This window comes from Mustela nivalis, assembly GCF_964662115.1.
Source record: "Mustela nivalis genome assembly, chromosome: 12".
Taxonomy (NCBI): Eukaryota; Metazoa; Chordata; class Mammalia; order Carnivora; family Mustelidae; genus Mustela; species Mustela nivalis.
This window is the reverse complement of record NC_139031.1, coordinates 46,660,891-46,674,572: the sequence shown is the minus strand read 5'-3', so window position 1 is coordinate 46,674,572 and position 13,682 is coordinate 46,660,891. Positions and strand designations below refer to the sequence as shown.

The 13,682-nt window shown below is 46.5% G+C and overlaps 1 protein-coding gene across 1 annotated transcript; it reads right to left on the bottom strand.

Moving 5' to 3' along the window:
- Nucleotides 1-1,994: 1,994 nt before the first annotated feature.
- Nucleotides 1,995-4,694, bottom strand: HOXA4 (homeobox A4). Its single transcript, XM_082693674.1, has 2 exons — nt 3,596-4,694; nt 1,995-3,043 (listed from the first exon to the last, which is right to left on the bottom strand). Exons 1-2 carry the CDS (start codon nt 4,221-4,223, stop codon nt 2,697-2,699), a joined length of 975 nt encoding a protein of 324 aa, XP_082549800.1. The 5' UTR covers nt 4,224-4,694; the 3' UTR covers nt 1,995-2,696.
- Nucleotides 4,695-13,682: the final 8,988 nt, after the last annotated feature.

Here is a 13,682-nt window from a genome sequence, read left to right as displayed (position 1 = left end):
ATTTTCTAAGCTGCTATAACAAGCTCCCTTAAAGAGGGAATCTAAAACAGGCAAAACACTGTAAAGAAAGGACACAATTGCTTGGGTCATCTTGGATAATTTTGGCTTTGCAAAACTTACCAATACCTTAATAATCAAGACAGTTTGGACAAAAATGTCATTTTGTCCTGGTATATTAGAAAAACAATCTTTCGATCCTTCTCTTCCTTTCTTGGATAGGCTATAAGAGCAAGTGAAAGAAAGTTATCCCTTTCATCCCCATACAACTGCCTCCAGTATGAAGCTAATGAATGCCCTTATACCCCTCCTTCCCTACAAAGGAGAAATATAAGAATTTACCTTAAATGATGATAATCTGCCATTTGAGGTTTTGCAGCTTGACACTCAATTTCCACCAAGAGTCTAGGCATTTTTGAGCAGACAGCCAAGATGCTGCGTCTTTGCCCGAGACCATATTATTTGCAAGAAGATCCCTCGCTTCTCCACAGACTTTTCCCAGAGAATGCCTTTCAGAATTGCTGTTGAATTACAAAGAAGTATTTATTGTATGAGGTGATTAATGATTCCTGGGAAAATTGCTATTTTCAGCGTGATTTAATTTCGTTTTACAAGTGCGTGTTGTAGGGGGAGGGTTAATAAGTTTCAGCAGCAGTCGCAGTCCCTCCAGAAATCCCTGGCACCCGTTCACACCGGATAAAATGCACTTTATGCCAGTTTTGGCCTGACTTGGGAAGGCGTGTACGTTTGCCCCTGAATTTTCTTGGGGAGAGCTGGAGGCCCCTCAGAGACTGGTGTCCACCACCCTCCTCCTAGATATGATTCGTTCATAGGTAGGGAACTGATCACCCTTGCCTGTAACACACACAGGGCAACAGCGGCAAGAGGAGGAATAGCACTGACCGCTGGCTAAGGGTTTGACACTCATGGGAAAACGTGTTTAAAATTCCTCTGGTATAGCAAAGGCAGGTGAGCGCCCCCTCCCATCTCTGCTAAAATTATAACATGAATTAAATACTGCACCCATTCACTTGGCCAGGTGACAGTTACAGTCTGGGACTGCCCATGTGTTGGTTTTCTGAATCGTGTTGCAGAATCCTCCCTTTAGTGACAACCAAGTCTGAATCCTCCTTACTGATTTGTAAATCAGTAAATAAATACTAGAGTTAGAGATTGAGACGTAGGTTTTGATTTTCAACCTTTGAATCTAGCTCTTTAGTTTGGGCAGAAAGATCCAGGAGCATTTGAGGAAAGTTACCCTAGCTCAAAGTTTGGCTTTTTTCCAGCACTGAATATTCCTAGGTCTACCTTGCTTGGGGTACATTTTGGGAGTGTCATTATGCTTTTTCTTTCCTCAAAAACTTTGGAGGGTTTACCTGAAAAATTCAGTTTATTTTGAAAGCTCTTGCTTCTGAAAGAAAGAGAGAAAGAAAAGAAAAACAAAAACCCCCAAGCTGTAGTTAGCAAAGAGAACCTTAAAAATATCCAAGAAACAAAAAGCAATCTCAACTCTCTGCGCAAACTATTTTTTTTTTTTTATCTCCAGGGAAACAGGCAGATTAAGTGTGAAGGTGCAATAAATACCAAAGGGACCACTTCTTTCCAAGTGTGCTCAGAGTTCAGCGTGTAGAACAGCTGCAGAAACCCCTGGGCCCTCAGCATTGCGCGGTTTCACCTTTCATTGCAGGGAAGGACACGTTTCTATGCCTTACACAGACTTGAAGCCTGAAAGCCTGGCCAAGTTTGGGAAGAAGAGGAGCCCTCTCAGAGCTGAAGAGCCTCCCTGCTCTTTGGAACTTTTCCCACAGTGGGTCAAACTTGACAAGAGTTCAGCTCGAGTTGAACACACTCACACAAATTATGTGAGCAGTCAGAATTCAAGTGAACATAACTCGAGCTATCTATAGGATTTTTACATGCAAGGTCAAACATCTCAATCCAGAGAACTTTTTTTTTTTTTAATTAAAAGTAGGAAACACACAAATGTGTCTTAGAACTTTAATGGTTTTTTTTAAACAGAGTTTATTCTTAGCACATGGCTTTTCTATATAGCCACACCACAATTTGTACAGTTGCACATGGGTCTAAATGCACTCCCCGAACCCCCAAGATTGTGCCTCAGAGTAAGACAACAACAACTCTACAACAATATTTTAAATAAATGCAAGGAAGGAAAACTAACATGTGTCACATCTACCATCAAGGTCTATACATTTTGAGAATTAAATAATCTTGTGAGGTCCACAATGTCTACTCATTTATTCAGTTCAATACAAGCTTGTATGAGCTGCCTTAATGTGGAAAGGGGAGGTAGGGAAGGTGGGAAAAGGGTCTGTTTTCTTCTGCTTGCAACAAATATACATATATGTGTGCCTAGTCAGTATGGGCTGTCCAGCTGGGTTTAGCCATCTCAAAAGTATCTGTTGCCAAGTGGTCCTTCTCAGGTACCCAAACCTGCAGCCTTATTCAGGCCAGCAGGTTGATGCTGACATCAGCCAGCATCCTGGCTATTGTCTTCTCTTAGGTGGCAACCAGCACATACTCTTACCGACATAATGTCTTCTATTATCCTTTTCACCAAGTTGGGTTTTGTTTGGGGGGTCTGTTATGGTCCAGACAGGTAGGAGTATGGGGAAAAGGGCAGAAGAGGGGGGGGAAAAGCAGGTGGGGGAATGAAACTGGTCTAGATCTCTAGAAGATTATATGGAGGAGGGAATGGGTGTGGAGGCACCCTGGTGGGAGTGGGGAGGCAGGTGCGGGCTCTGAGTTTGTGCTTTCCCTGGCGGGCCTGCTGAGGCCGAGGCCGAGTTGGAGGACCGCATCTTAGTGTTGGGCAATTTGTGATCTTTCTTCCACTTCATCCTCCGGTTCTGAAACCAGATCTTGACCTGGCGCTCGGACAAGCAGAGCGTGTGGGCGATCTCGATGCGGCGCCGCCGGGTCAGGTAGCGGTTAAAGTGGAACTCCTTCTCCAGCTCCAAGACCTGCTGTCGGGTGTATGCGGTTCGAGAGCGCTTGGGCTCCCCTCCGTTATAACTGGGGTTGACTGAACGCCCATAACCCCGAAGGAGAAGGCCAAGGAGGAGGGAGTGGAAGAGAGGGAAAGGAGGAGGAGAGAGAAGGTGGGGTGGGGAAGAGCAATTGGACATCATCATTATATAATAACCTGACACCAAGTTCACGCAAGATACATAAAACGGCAAAGAAAATGTTTCACAGGCTATTGACAACGGGAAACACCCGAGAGCCATAAAGAATGGTGCTGGGCATTGGGGCTGAAGAAAAGCTTCAAAGACACATGGCCTGAAGCCTCTGCCAGGGCAATTAAATTTATGGGGGCTATAATTACTGCCCTAACAGTTTGGCGTCTCGTAAATCTCTCGATAAAGGGACCCCGGGTACAAAAGGGTTCTCACGTTAGGATCAGGCGGCTGGCTGGCGCGCACACACCCACATCCCACTGTAGCTCGGGCCAGATGGGGGCTCCCCTCCAGAGGCCCCCTTCCCCTCAGTCTCCTCTTCTGACCCTCGTCCCGACCCCCGAACCCCGGCCCGGCCCCAGCCCACCCTCCCGCGCCTCCCCAGCGGCGCCACGTACCGGCGCTGACATGGATCTTCTTCATCCAGGGGTACACCACAGGCTCTTTGCCCTTCAGGCCGGGTGGGTTCTTGTCGGCCAGGAGCAGCGGGCACGCGGGGGCGCTGCCCCCTGCCGGGACGCCCGGGGTGGCTGGAGCCGCCTCGCAACGCCGCGGGGGTGCAGGGGGCGCCGCGCGATGCTGCGGGGGAGGCGGCGGCGGGGGCTGCCGCCCCGGCGGCAGGACGTGGCTCGCGTGCAGGCCGTGCGCAGGACCCTTGGCTCGCGCCGGGGGCTGCTCGGGCTGTGGCTGCCGCCCCGGGCTGGCGCCACCGCGGTAGCCATAGGGGTAGGCGGCGTCGGCGGCACCATGCGCGGGGTAGAGCGCGGCCGCAGGGTAGGAGGGCTCGCGGGCGGCCCGTGGCGCGTAGTAGGAGGCGGGGGGCTCGCGGCTGTTGCCCGCGTGGGGGAGCTGGGGCTGTTGCGCCGGCAGGTGCTGGGCCGCGGGCGCTGGGGGCTGCTGGTAGCTGGGGCCCCCGCCTGGGCCGCCGTCTCCGCCGCCCGGGCCGCTGTGCTGCGCGTACTCCTCAAAGGGAGGGAACTTGGGCTCGATGTAGTTGGAGTTTATCAAAAACGAGCTCATGGTCATTAATTTGTGAAGTGCAAAAATACTAATTTTTCTCGCGTTGTCGTTTTTCTGGGCTCGCCGAGGCCCCTCCCCCTCCTGCCTCGCTTCCCATCCCCCCTTTCCTCTGCTCCCTTCCCCTCCCCCGCTGTCAAGCGCCCACCCCTCCCCCTCCCCTCCCGCTGCAGCCAACGCCACCAAAGTTCGCGCCGCTCCTCCCCCCACCCCCCTCGCGCGCGCGCTCGTCTCGGTCCCGCGCGCGCCCCCGCCCTGTACCCACCACGTGACTAGCCCCCGCCAATAGGCGCGCCGCGCGCGCGGACCCGGATCAGGAAGCGCGCGGGCGGGTGATGGATGCGGCTGTCCGGCCTCCGGCGGAGGGAGGGAGCTGGAGCTTTGGTCCCCCCCAATCCCCCACTTCGAGTCCTGCTGGGAATTCGGGGCCCGCCAGTGCTTCTGGTCCTTTGGACGCCCAGGCCGGGCCCTTTTCGTGCGGTACTTCTAGCATAGGCCTCGGGGCAGCCGGGTAACAGCGGCCCAGCGCTGACCTCGGGCCCATCCTAGACTGGCCTGGCGTCTTCCAGGGTTCGAGGCCGGTGTGGGGAGGAAATGGCGTCGAGACCTTGGAGGTGTCCTGGTTTTAATCCTGGCCCCTGAATAAAACGAATAAGGCCAACAGACCCATTTTTTTCACCAGCTGATCCTCTTCCTCACATCGTGCGCCAGAGATCCCCTGCTTCGAGAAGCCCGGCAGGAGCCGCAAGGGTGGGTGGGTGAATAGCTGAGAGAAGTGGGCCCGAGGTTGTAAAGCAAGGCCGTTCCAATATAACCAGATGGGCACTTTTCATTTTTTCTTCCTTTTAGAGACAGAATCTATTTTATTTTTTTCCTAAGAAAAATCAAAACTTTTCTAATAGCATCTCATTTGATGGAGGTGTCGATTTGAGAGTTAAACACACTTGCATTTACTAGGCGCGACTGTGAGAGAAAACATAGCCCAAGGGGGGGATAGGTAGCAGCAACGCCTCCACAAAAATCGAGTTTTGAAACCAACAACTTCCTATTTCAGAACAATCCCCAAACAAAAAAGCTAAGGACGGAATAGGCACTGTGCCCAGTCTGATCGCTGACGGTCTCTTTTCCCGCTAAGAATTCTATGTTTTGTCTTCAGGATGCTGCTTTCTCGGGCTGTATTTGAGGCTAAAGTTATATTTACAGGATAATCTATAATTTCTGAATTGCTGAAAATTAGCATATTAACGATAGCAGCAGCTCTGGAAAGAGAGGAGAGAGGACTGTTGCCTGCCATTTGGTAATTGAAATTTGATGGGTAAACTAATTACGCCATTATTAACAAATAAATTACATATTAATTCCACCTAATGTTGATCTTTGAAGTAAATACTGATACCTTACTCGTAGTGTGTACTTTCCCTTTCATTTTCTGAGTAACAGACACACCTGGATCCTCTACTTGTCAGCCTAGATGAAAGCAGTGCAAACTAGCATAGTCACCATGCTAAAAATAATTTCATATTGGCATGCAAAGCAAGAATTTTTCAGCTGGTGCACCTTAGTTGAATTTTCAAAGAGCAGTATAAACAGCTTTCTCACAACTGAGTCTGGACTGCAGACAAGGAAAGTTATAGCCTAAGCCTGGAGACACTTCAAAAGGAATGTCAATTCTATCTTCATTTATATCGCTTACTCATATAAGTTACTAAATGCTGGAATATATCCATTTGATGGATAGCCATTTAATGCTTAGCCACATAAAGCCTATTATATGGGACTAATCTTTAAACTAATTTAGGAAAAGAGGTTAAAAAAGGGATCATGTTAGCTTTCCAACTGGAATCACCCTGAAGTGGTACAAAGAGGTTTTCCACATTGGATGTGTGTCTCTGAAAAGTGCTGTGCATCGACAAGGGGCACCCTGAAATTTTTTTAAAAATGAAATCTGAGCCACAGACAGAAATCAACACTGAGCATAATCTTTAGACATCCTCTCTAGAGTTGGGGGGAAATCTAGCTTGTGATAGAGCTAACTAAATCAGTTATTTCTTTACAACAAGAAAAAAATATGTGCATCATATTTTATATATTATGATATATGAACAATATATACATACATAATGTAATTTACAAAACGTGGCTTCCTAAGCTTCAGGGAAAGAAAAAAAAAAACATGACAAGGAAATTTTGCCATCCTCATGTCATCAGCCTTGAGTACTAGGGTCTTAACTACATCTGTTTAATATTATTTACAGACACTAAAACACAAAATTCATGTTGTTTAGCCTCAGAACCTTCTACTGAGTTTCTATTTTAAAGTATTAACGAGACACAGGCACTGTTTTGTATATGGTTAACCTAAACGAGTTAACTGTGCCTGTGTTTCATGTGGTTCTATTACTTTTGGAAGATGGGCTTACACAGAATCCCCCAAGGCCTGTAACTTGTCTTTGTGGTTCCTATCATAAACACAAACGGAGCCAGGACCACCAAGTGTTATCTCACACACCGACATTTTGACATTTTACTGCAAGATTTATGGCTGTAATAAACAATCTCAGTACCTTTTCTGATCCTTCCACAATCTCTCTTTGCAAGCCATAGCATCATTCCATGGAATCAAATAATCTTCTGAAAAACGCTTTAAAAAAACCAAAACCTCTTGCCTTTACATAAGATCCAACACACCAAAGCAAAGCCAGGAAGAGACTAACTCGATTAATAAATAAACTGAAGTTTACCAGCAGCGTCTCGCCGGAGAAAAGATGGGATGCCCTGAAATCGAGCAGAGAGGGAGCGTGCTAATCTTCGCACACCAACTGGCTCCAGTCCCTAGCAGGGTGAAAGCGTTATCCTTTTCTTGGGAAACTGGTGAGCGCATTTGCTCATTTCCACGTGCAGAGATAACATATATTCCCAACAAAAGCTTTCTTAAAATCCCATTAAGTGAAATAACTTTTCATCATGTCCTCGAATCCCAGATGGAAAAGGAGAGCGAAGGGAGTCTAAGGGAGAGGGAGGGCAAGAGGGACGCAGTGTCTGCAGCCTCGTTTGAATCTGATTTGAATCATTTTGAATATATTTGGAACAGCCTTCCCTCTTGAATGCAACCCTGTCCCAAGTTTCAAAGTGACCGAACAGTGACACCGTGCGCATTTTGTTTCTTATTAATCTTACACATTGACAGTCTTTGTTAAATCACAAGGCGCGCCCTTCACTAGCCGACATTTTCATATTTGTTAGACGCGCTGACCTGAAGTTCACCTCGGCCTTGGACTTTGCGCTTCTAAAAGGTCTATACAGTGTCTTTTAGAGAGCAGGGTGCTTTGCCCAGGTCACTCCTTCTCAGGGAAAACCAAGGGGAAAAGCAAAGGAAATGTAAACGTTATGGAATGTATTGACTGTATTTGTCCTTTGTTCTTTAGAGTGAGTGTTCTCCAGACTGTTCTCTGTCTGAAGCAAGTCTCTGGAGCGCACACGGTAATAGCTGAATTTCAAAATGCCTGATGGTGGCATTTGAGGACTTCCTGAGATCTACAGTAGGCATATGATTTTAGAGAAGCAACACTCTATCAGCCATTCCACCAAGGGGCACTTTCCTTGTAGTAGTTTACAATAGTGCACTCAACCCACACATAAGGATTGAAATATGTATCTGGATTAAACATGAATTTTAACCTGAATTGTGTGAGGGGCCTAAAGATAAAACTCCTCCAAATAAAAAAGGTGGGTACTCCAAAAGCAATAACTTCTGCAGGTACTTTAAAACAAAACAAAACAAAACAACTTTAAAGCTGGCGAAGGGGTGTCTATGCTTATTGAAGTTGACATGTTTCTAAGGTGTGGCACGCTTTTAACCAATACCACAATAACAAGGTCTTCTTGAAGAGACACATAATTGTCTTGGTGAGTAATAGAGGGGGTTTCAGTTTTCTGAAAAACTGAACACTTCACCACAGATGTGGTGAAGTGTTCATTGCTATAACAGTAACCACCAGGGTTGTTTCCTTTTTTCTGTTTTCATCTGGCACACCCCCATCTGGCTTCAAGCTCTTGGCCGGAGTGAAAACTTTACACATTGCACAGTGGAAGCAATCTGATGGCTTCCTTGAAGGCGGTGCTTAGGAAATATTTACATTACCATTAAACGTACCTGGCACCAGCAAATCCAATCAACCAGAATATATTGGGATGATCTTAAATATCCCTGCAAGAGTCCACATTCTGAGTAGTTGAATTAACTCATCTCTAAAGTTAAAAGGGAAAACGTAGAAAAAATTTTCATTTTTCTCTCCTGTTTTCCTACTCTGATTACTTGAAGATCAATACATAGAAAAGGACAATATGTCCCTCCGGAAAACAGATTCTAAAGGCACCAACATTTACAGCTAATATAGGTGCATGAAAAATAAAATATTGTTTAGTTCTCCAGTTGCAATTCACACATGAGGCATGGTTCCAGTTGGCTTCCTTAACACACTACCCCTTTCTTTTCTACACTCCCACCCTTCCTCCTGAACTTGCTTCCCCTCTCCTTAGTTTTTATTCCAAATGTATTTTTAAAGAGTATTTTCAGAAGAAGAGAAGTCCCTCACGGTGGTCTTAAGAAAGTGGCCTGTCATTTGTGGATTCCATTTTCCTGTTCAAATGGCATATTCTTTTCAGTTTAGTTATCCCTTATAGATTGTAGCGTTTCTCTTATATACGGTATAGGGGTAACACGAAACATAATGAAAAATTTCCAACAACAGGAACATTTTCATCATACCAATAAGCATTTTCTCCCTGGTGGAGGGGGGAAGAATCCTGCCCTTTCGGGAGCATTTCCACTTCCTTCCTTCCCTTCCCAGCTCTGAGAACTCTTGCATTTAGTGGGTGGAGGTTTCAGAAAAACCATTCTGTGTTTGAAAATTGCAAAGAAGACATTTTGCGAGAAGTGCCTGTGCCTGCCCTTGTTCTCACGCACTTGAGGGATCATTATATGTATGAAAAAGAAAAAGAAACTGTCCAATCAAAATAACAATTTTCAAATAAAGGAAGTGTCCTGCCTAGTTCTCTTGCCTCTGAAGATATGATGAGACCCTGAAAACTTGCTATATTAGTTTTTAAAGGTCCACTGATGAGTTTTGTTTTGAGCTTTTTAATTTTGTGGCAAACTCACAGACTTCTGGTTCTCCAGCATCTAAGGTGTTGGTGTTTCAGTAATCCATGCCTATTTACCTGCTGCTATTCCCTCAGAATGGGAGCGATAATTCAAGATGAAATACAGCATGTATTACTCTTGAAAAGAGGAATTTTCTATCCTTTCCTCCGTAATTGAGGTCATTCAACCACTAGGGTTCACCTGGAGTCCATACCATGATACACGCGTCACTCCGAGCCATTTTATCTTTTGTGCTGATAGTCAAGATCGCAGCTCTAACATTGACATCAAACTCTGTCTGGGCAGATGACTAAGAGTGCTGCACAACATAAACTTTTGACCCTCAACTTTTTGACCCGCAGTTGCAACGCACTAGCCGCAAAGATACACAAAGCTGTGCCTCTTCCTTCAGGAGGAAGGGGCCCCCCAGGATCTCAGGGACACCCTGCTTCTGTCACTGCTCTTGGGAGTAAGGGGATGAATTGGATATTTTGGGGTGTTTGTGACTGGGTTTCCTGTCAAATCAGCCTCCTACCTCTTTTTGTCAGCACTTAAATATGAGGGAGATTATTTTCAAAATCACTCATCATCACATTTACAAGGAGAATTTGGAATAGGAGGGTGAAACCCCCCAAAAAAAAGTGAAAGAAAAAAGAAAACAGGGAGAAAGCAGGCAGTAGGAGTTGGAGACATTTTTTTCTTTATTTAAAAATAAAGATGCAGCCTTAATTGTTCGGAGAGCTGGCCCAGGCAGGCGAGTTGACTGTGAACTTGTACTAAAGCGTGCTCTGCTGGCGATTCCTAGGGTGTGCAGATTTATCTTCTCTGCATTTACTTAACCCGGCAGTGAACTGCACGGGCGTCATTTGTTAGGCGATGACAGACTTCACCTCCAGCAAGGGCTGCTTCACAAAATCGCAATAATTACCCAATAACCTTCATAACAAATATTATTATTGAAAAGACCGGTTTGTGGGGAGGGGACCTGGTGGAAGAAGGACAGCTTTCTTTGTGAAAAACACCAAACAAAACAGACCTAGGCAGATCTAGGAGTTCTGGGGTTTAGAATGGCCAGGACTGTGGTTCCCCTCTCCTCTGTGGGTGGGAACCTCGGCTGACCCCCTCAGCCTTGTCTGGAAGCCCCGTTTATAGTTTTGTCATTGACTAGAAAGAAATTCTGCCTTAGAAGCCAAGGGGATGGAGCCCACAACGTTCTGCACTCTCCATGGTGGGCAAACCTCAGACTCCGAGCTAAGGCAGGGGAGAGGCTTTGAAGGGCATCTTTTAAGCTAAAAGGATTGTTTTCCTCTTTAATATCCCATCTTTCAGGATGTAATTTGCTCTCCCCCTCACTAATTGTTTGGATATAATACTCTTCACATCTCAACAAATAAACATGACTATTTCTGGTAGAAAATTCTGTCCCGCTCTCCCAAAGCCGCCAACAATGAAGCAGGCGAAAGAGCTGGAGAAAAGGAATCTCGGCATAATGTTGTGAAATTAGACCATGGAAACCCTAACAAACCCCTAAGTAAGTGTGACCAGAAGCTTCCTATTATATTTATAGTTCAGGAAATATTGCCTCTGCGGCTTGTAGAAACAAACAAGGCCCTGCACATACAGGACACCTTCTCCTTTTACAAGATGAGGAGCACAGACAGACACTTCTGCCACCGGCTGAGGCTGGATATCTTCATAAAGCCCTTAATGACAGATATTTTTTTCCTAAGTAAGTTCTTCTGCAAAACAACACCAAAGAAGGCACAAGAAGAAATAACTTATCTACAAAATGAGCAGATAACCAGCCATCCTCCCTATTATGCTTCCTATGAAAATAAGAAGAAAAAAATTTCTCCAATAACGCTCACATAGGTCTGACTGAATGCTGTATTTTTAAAAAGTCATTTAACTCCTTGTGACTTAATCTGCCCTCTTAAGAACTCTGAACTTTTATGAAGATTACAACAGACAGAAATAAGCAAGTTGACAGTATATATAGCCTGCATTTTTTTTTTCAATTCACAGGAAAGATTCCCTACAGTAGGTAATACTGGATATCGGTCTAACAGCCTTTCTGCCCATTCCCCACCCAGGGTGGGATGTGGCCACGGAGGTGGAGGTGATGTGGACGCTTCCTTTTGGGCAAGTTACTCAAATGAACCTGCCAGAGCCCTATGGCTCTTTTTTTCTGCTACTAATTTTAGTCACCAAGAAATCACTCAAGCAAGATCACCAAATGAGTAACTAAAATAAAACTTAACCCAATATTTTCCAGTAAAGAACTCAAAAGTCAGAGCAGCAAAACAAAAACTCCAGAATTCTCACAGACACCGAAATGACAAAAGAGAACCCAAAGAGAGTTTATATTCTGGTTCCCACTAAGATGCGGACATATCTTCCTGAGTGCTGAAATACCAGTACTTTAACAGGTCATGCAGGGTGACTTCAGGGATTTGCCTTGCCACTATGTCAGAGAACTGGGACTTGTGGGAGGGTTTTGATTTTTAAAAAAAAACTTCCCAGTTTTGTTTTTTGGACCTCTGACTTTGGGGACCAACTTGTGGGACTTATGCTGAGTTTAAGTGGCCTCTGCACAATAAAGTTTGTTGAAATTCCCAAACTATACCTTAATTTTTTTTTCACTTTAAGCCATTAGCAAATATCATTACCAATTAGCACTTGCAGAAAACTATCCGGCTCCTAAGGAGAAAAGCATTTGGAGACAGAAATTTCTATTTTTAAATTTCACTTCTGAGCTGGAGAATTTGGCTTAATTCTTCAGGCTGAGTGGGGGGAATCTGCTAAGTCTCTGGTGGGTACCCATCCAGAGAAAGACCCCTGCACAGGCCACAGCATCCCCAGTCACTTTGCCACTGAAGAATATGAGGCTTTGGGCCAGAGGGGATGGTGGCTGAGGCCAAGTTGGAACTGGACCCAGGAAAAAAATTATTTCACCTTACTTCACTGTTGGTGCAATATTGGGAACTGTTTTGGAAATCATAGATTATGTAAATTTCCTGGGATCAAACAGAAAGAGCAGCTAACAAAAGAAAGGCGGAAATCTCCCACTGACAAACGACCAATTTCTTCCCTAAACTATCCTTTATGAGGTGTCAGGAAAAACAACCTAATGGCTCTGGGGACTTTTAAGTTGGGCATTGAAGACACCTAGACTTCCCCCAAAACTTTAGGGCGCAGTTTGGAAGACAGAATTTGTCTGTATGTTGAGGGGAAGTAAATTTCTCTAATCTTTAGTGTTACCTAGGGGGACCCCTAAGTTGCCTTTTGAGCGCCCTGTGCCTGCAGGTCTTAATTCTACAAAGGAGGAGAGGAAAAGGAAAGAAGAGAGGGAGAAGAAAGGGAAGGCGGAAGAAAAGAAAGCCTTTAACTCCTTTCATTTAGCCTGGGGATTCAAAGACTAAAGTTAAATCCGGCCATAAAGTTTATTGCTTCAGACTCACAGGCGGGTGAGAACAGTCCCACCGAAATAAAAAGAACGTGCAGGCAAACAAGGTTCAGGGCCTGGTCCCGGGTTGGGGGGGGGTGGGGGCGGGGAGGGAGTCGAGCTCTCCCCCTCCCCCCCAGGTGGGGACCCGCAGTCCCCACAGTCCTGGGCTCGGCCTGGCCACCCAGGGGCCCAGCCTGAAGGTGCTGCCCGCGCCTCGCCGGCCTCTGCCACCCTCCGGCTCTCTGAGAGCCGGCCTGAAACTCGGCCCCGAAGGCAGCCGCCTCAATTCAGGGCTGCCAAATGACCTCGGCCCGCGAAGACATATTGCCACAGCCCCGTAAGGAATCCCGCCAGAGTCCGCCTCGGCCCTGCCTGGGCCTTTCTTTCAAACTCCGAGCACTCCTCAGCGCAGCACGGCCCTCGGCGCCCGTGGCCGGCGCCCCACTGTCTCCCAGCCCCCACCCTAGGGCCCCGCTGCCCCCCGACGAGCCAGCCCCGCCAGCCCCCGGAATGGGGGTCTTGGCCTTGCCAAGGCTCCGCACACAGGCCCATTCGCACACAAAAATCATCTTTTGCACGCCGGCGAGAGCAGCGGAAGTCATTAACATTCGCGGTTGTGCAGCAATTAAAGTTAGGCCTGGGGACGCGGCGGCCACAGGCGCTTTTCACCGGGGTGCCTCCGCAGAGCTGGCTCCCGGCGCTGCTAATGTGGGCAGAGGAGAAGTGGGCTCTGCCCTTTTGAATTCAGAGGCAACCTCAGAGTTATTGAACCAGAGAGAGAGAGAGAGAGAGAGAGAGAGAGAGAGATGGAGGAAGAAAGTTTCCAGAGTACAAATAAACTTGAAAGCGCTCAGGAGGCAAGCTTACCTTAACTCGG

What these genes read in the sequence shown, in the direction of transcription:
- HOXA4 (XM_082693674.1), bottom strand. Translation starts at nt 4,223, where the DNA reads ATGACCATGAGCTCGTTTTTGATAAACTCCAACTACATCGAGCCCAAG. An exon ending in GAAGATCCATGTCAGCGCCG is followed by an intron (nt 3,044 to 3,595) that starts GTACGTGGCGCC and finishes ATGGGCGTTCAG; the next exon opens with TCAACCCCAGTTATAACGGA.